At 38.2% G+C, this 5,015-nt stretch overlaps 1 protein-coding gene across 1 annotated transcript in view; it reads right to left on the bottom strand.

Annotated features, from left to right (window-relative positions):
* Positions 1–5,015, bottom strand: part of LOC107607005 — a 26,126-nt gene that overhangs the window by 2,535 nt on the left and 18,576 nt on the right. Inside the window, exons 3-4 of the mRNA XM_016309000.2 lie at positions 2,921–3,138; positions 2,729–2,830 (exon numbers count right to left, since the gene is read on the bottom strand). Coding sequence (XP_016164486.2) covers positions 2,729–2,830; positions 2,921–3,079 — 261 coding nt within the window. The 5' untranslated portion in view covers positions 3,080–3,138. The remainder of the gene's footprint in view (positions 1–2,728; positions 2,831–2,920; positions 3,139–5,015) is intronic.

The following is a 5,015-nucleotide window of genomic DNA, read 5'->3' as shown; positions in this document are numbered from 1 at the left end:
AATAATAATAATAATAATAATAATAATAATAATAATAATAATAATAATAAAAATTTCTCTTTAATCCATTTTAAACCTTTTGTATTAACTAATGTTAAGTATATCCATTTTATAAGAAAAAAATATTTAATTTAAAGTAAAAATCCATTAGTACAAATTTTATTATTTATCATTAAATTTTATTTACCAAAATACCCGTTAAAAATTTATTCTTTTATTGATTAAATTGTATTTTTAATATAATTTAATAATTAGATTATTTTTTTTAAAATACCTTACAAGAATTTTTACGTTTTGGTAAATTATATTTTTACCAAAATTTCCGTTAATAATTTTTTTGTATTTTATTATTAATTCTTCAATATCTATAAATAAATTTTGATTGTTATATATATTAACAGTGATAAAATTTTTGTATTTAATGCTAAAATAATATATTTTACTATGGACTTATTGTCCATTTCAGGATCTATCCCATAATTTACAACATCCCTATTATCCTGGTTCTTGATCCAAATTTCTTCCCATCCATTTCTATCACATCTATCTTCACTATGGTTATGATATTTCAGTGGAGGAGAAACTTTTCCCAATTTTGCCGCAGTTCATGGTGCAGCTGGTTCTTATCTTTCTATTTTGCAAAGGATTTGCCATACTTTCTATTTGCTCATACTGTAGCATTTGTAGCATTTAACAAGATTTGAACTTAAATTTTTCACTAGTTATTATTCCCATTTTATTGTTTGCAAGGACTTTGTACTTAAACATAAGCATTCAACACCGTGAAATTGAAATAGTGACAATTTCATGGCAATTGAAACCTTTATTTTTTTGTGTATCTTGAATGATACACGTGCAGCAAAGATTATTCTGCAATGCCTGGAAAATCAAATTGGGCTTGTTGATCATTTGGCATATTTTCATTGCCAACAACAATGAAACTGAATTTGTCCCAAAAAACTTTATATTAATCAGCATCTTGGAGTAGTCAAAATAAAAAAATGCAGAAATAGTTAAAATAGTAGACTAATGGTCTTCAATGCAGCATACTAACAATCCCTAAAAATAATATGAAGCGTTATAAAGTCACGACAACTTCAAAACACAAGTTTTGGGCATCCTATAAATTTGAAACCAAAATTTTCAATTATACTATTGCAATATCCTCAAGGGTTCAGGTATCGTGTCGCCCACATAGATAGGTGCCAAGCATTCTTCTTATCAGGAGACATTCCACTATACGGATATTCATTCTCATCTGGCGTTTTATTGAGGTCATATGACAGCATCGAACCCTTTTGTCCAGCAGAATCAGCCTCTTCAGAGTTATCGGAGGAGACAACGGCCTCTTTCTCCACTGAATCCGGAACCACCTCCCCCGTTTCTACCGATGCCTCCTGAATTTGGGATCGAGCTAATCCTGAGAGGTACATCATAGCCAAATATAAGCACAGAATATCCAGAATCAGTGTATGAACATAATCATACTAATTAAACTACTAAAAAGTTGATCATCTTACGTTCCCATAGTCGTTCGAGTCCATGTTCTATGAGTTTGAATTCCTCTCGTGCTGCAATATCCAGTTCAACAACAAGAGTATTTTCATAGCGTACCTACACAACACACCACCAAGATAATGTAGAAAAACTTTTTGCAAGAACCTGAGATAACCATCTGTCCCATGCCCTTTATGCATATACACATACAGTGTGCTGCCCGCCTATAGTGCAATAATGTTGCCTTGCGGGAGCTTTTCAACCAGAACCCCAAAACAACAAAACCATATATTCACAATGCAACAAATCCAGAATAAGTAAAACGATAAAGAAAAAAGAAAACTTTAATCAGTTCAAAAAATAGCCTTAATCTCATGCTTAGCTGCATGTTCCAAAACATAGCCATACCAATTGAAGAAAGTTCAGAAAAGAAATGCAGCACATAGCTCAAAGATCACAAAAACCAACAGCTCGATCAGTAAATATCCCAATCTCCAGTTCCCATTCTAGTGCCACAAACTAACGTCAAGAGCAACCTTCCCCCAGGTACTGCAGCACCTCAACACTGTACTACTGAACCAATGCAGGAAAGAACTGCCTCATTGCCACTAAAATTGCAGCCCCTTACTACCAGATCACTACATGCTGCTGCAAGCCACCACTTCTCTTCCATATGTCATCATACCATATATGAATATGTAACAGCTACATTCAATCTGCTCCAATCTGCATGCCAGCACTGTTGCATTAGAGCAGCTAAAGGGCTGCTGGTTGTGCCAGGTTTCCTCCTCGAGCAAATCTTTTCTTCCTCCACATTTCATCCCCTACATTTATTCTTGTTCGATCCCATTACTTTCACAACTTATAGATTTTATCCAGAAGAGAATGCCCTTCTTGTTGCAACTTAGAAATTCTTTTATGCATACGGATATACCTTCCTAAATATCCTTCTAATACTTCTCCTTATAGTTAACACAACCCTTCTAAAACTTTTTGCAAGAGGGTCTATATTATATGATTGAGTACAACTATAAACTCTCTATTATATGCTATTATCTTCTAGCAAACATATCTCATCAAGTTAATCTTGCTATACAAAATACAATTAAACTACCCAGCCTCAAAGGTGATTCGCCTTAATGACTCAAATTTATTAACTCTAGAAAGCAAATATCAAGGTTCAGTTTTATATACTTTAGATAAATAGCAAGGAAAATATAAACTATTTTACCTTCACCTCGTCAAGTATTTCCTGTGATAACCATGTTTCCGTACTTGTTATAAACTCAAACCCAAATTTAGCCCGGTACTTTCGGTCCCAATGAAGCATTTCCTAAAATTTAAACATAACCATGTGAATATGGGTTTCATTCACGAATAAGAAAAGGATTTACAAAATTAAATCGGGCAGCGGCAAACAAACCCTCATCATTGATCCCGGGGCATAACGAATGGCTCGAAAGAGGTGACTGTGTCCAGAGAAGGCATCCAACCATGATTGTATACGGGACTCTTTGAACCACAACTGCCTTGCAAATGAGATTGCGTCCTCCAATGAAGAGAAAGGAGACGCATCTATCATCTTCTCTGCAAACCAACGGCTTCTGGAAATGAGAAAGAAGTCTCTGCTCTCCAATTTCCCTGAAAGTCAACGGAGATGTAAAGAATGTCCAAGGACAGTATAAAAACGTGATCGTAGGAAGACTTGAAGGAGAGGCTACAATATTGTGAAGACCCAATTAGATAAGAGAATTATATATGAAAGGATAAATTTTAAAGAATCTAAGAAAACTCATTCCATTCAACCTACTGTCTAATGATATACTGTCTAATGATATGACTAAAATACACTCCACTAAATACAACTCAGTATTTTAGGAATCGGCTGCCTCATCACAATCTTCAACCCCGTCGGTAATGGTCTCCTCTAAATCGCCGTCTCTTGTCAACCGCAGGCCTTCGACATCAAATTCAGGCAAGCTAGTCATACAAGACTGTGGATGAAGGTCGACCTCACAGTGTTCATAATCTTCGCCCATGTCAAACAAATCTCTTGGCTTCACATGGACTACTACACTCCATCCGCTCTCCACCTCATCCTCCACGTAGAACACAAGACGCGCCTCAGATGCCAAGATGTACGGCTCATCGTCTTCATGTTCACCGGTGTGAATCGGCATGGCAAAATTGACACAGGTGTGGCCCAAAACATCTTGTCGGATGCCTCTCCCCGACGTGGTATCTGCCCAAAGACACTTGAACAAGACTACAGTGAATTGACCACTGTAGTTAAGCTCGATGATGTCTACTAATCTCCCGTAATACGAGACACCGCCAACAGCAACATTGGCATCCCGTTTACTTGCATAACTTCTAGTATCCGAAGTGACATAAACCCCGCTATTCTGTGTTTTCATCCCTTCCTCCCTTGACATGGTCCTAAATTTAAATCCATTGACGTTGTACGCCTGATAGCGTTTGGCCTGAGCAATTGGACCGCAGGCGAGCCATTGCAACTCGTTCGAATGATTGGTGCTTCCAAATGGGACCTGGCATTGAAACATTAGAGGCAAGAAAGCACCAAAGGGTAGTAGGATCCTTGGATTTTAGAGATTACCTCATGCCTGAGCCAGTTTGAAAATCCTCTGTGCACAACACTATCTATGTGAGACTGGGACCTTGTTTTACTTCGCAGTTTTCTTTTTGTGATGGCTCTGTACTCACTGTGCACATAAAAAGATACTTCAAGTTCAGTACCATCAATATCAAATTGGCTCATTGTATAATTTTAGAACCCAAGCTCTATACGTACTCCAAGAATTTCTCTACAGCAATGCAGTTAACCAGTACATGACGATGTGCCTGAAGCTTTTCGGTTGGACTTAGTGTGAAAAATGAAGCTGCCCCGACTGCCTTTCCAACCTCTGGGAACATGTTGGCAATCTCGCTCGGTGGAGCATCGCTCGGACGTTGGTGCCTCTCTTGTGCCACAACATGTCCACAGCTGTCTTGCTGGACATAAATAATCGCTGCAACCGTGGAATTAGAGGAAAATAACGAAGAACTTTCGCCGCCTGAGGTTTACCATTCTTCTTAACAACGGCGTTGATCCTTACTAAAGCATTCTTCCTGGTCTTTTGCTTCCACCTCGATGCTCCACACCGTTTGCATCTAGAAAGACCGTGGTCGGAACCCTGGTATAGCATGCAGTCATTTGGACATGCATCTATCTTCTTGTACTCAATACCCAGCTTTCTTATGATCCTCTTGGCATCGTGCAAGGTCTTCGGAATCTGTGCATGCTCAAAGGCATCCCCCAATAGCTCTAGAATCAATCCGAAAGCCTTGTTGCTCACTCCGCACATGCACTTTATATGGTACAGCCTGACCAAGAATGACAGCTTCGAAAATCTAGAACATCCCGGATATAATTCCTACTCGCCGTCCTTTAGCAAGTCTTGAAAGGCACGAGCCTCGTGACTAGGTCCTTCGGATAAGTACGGCAACCCATCCGCAAC

Source organism: Arachis ipaensis, chromosome B01, assembly GCF_000816755.2.
Source record: "Arachis ipaensis cultivar K30076 chromosome B01, Araip1.1, whole genome shotgun sequence".
Classification (NCBI taxonomy): Eukaryota; Viridiplantae; Streptophyta; class Magnoliopsida; order Fabales; family Fabaceae; genus Arachis; species Arachis ipaensis.
The sequence above is the reverse complement of the archived record's forward strand: the minus strand, read 5'-3'. Positions and strand labels throughout refer to the sequence as shown.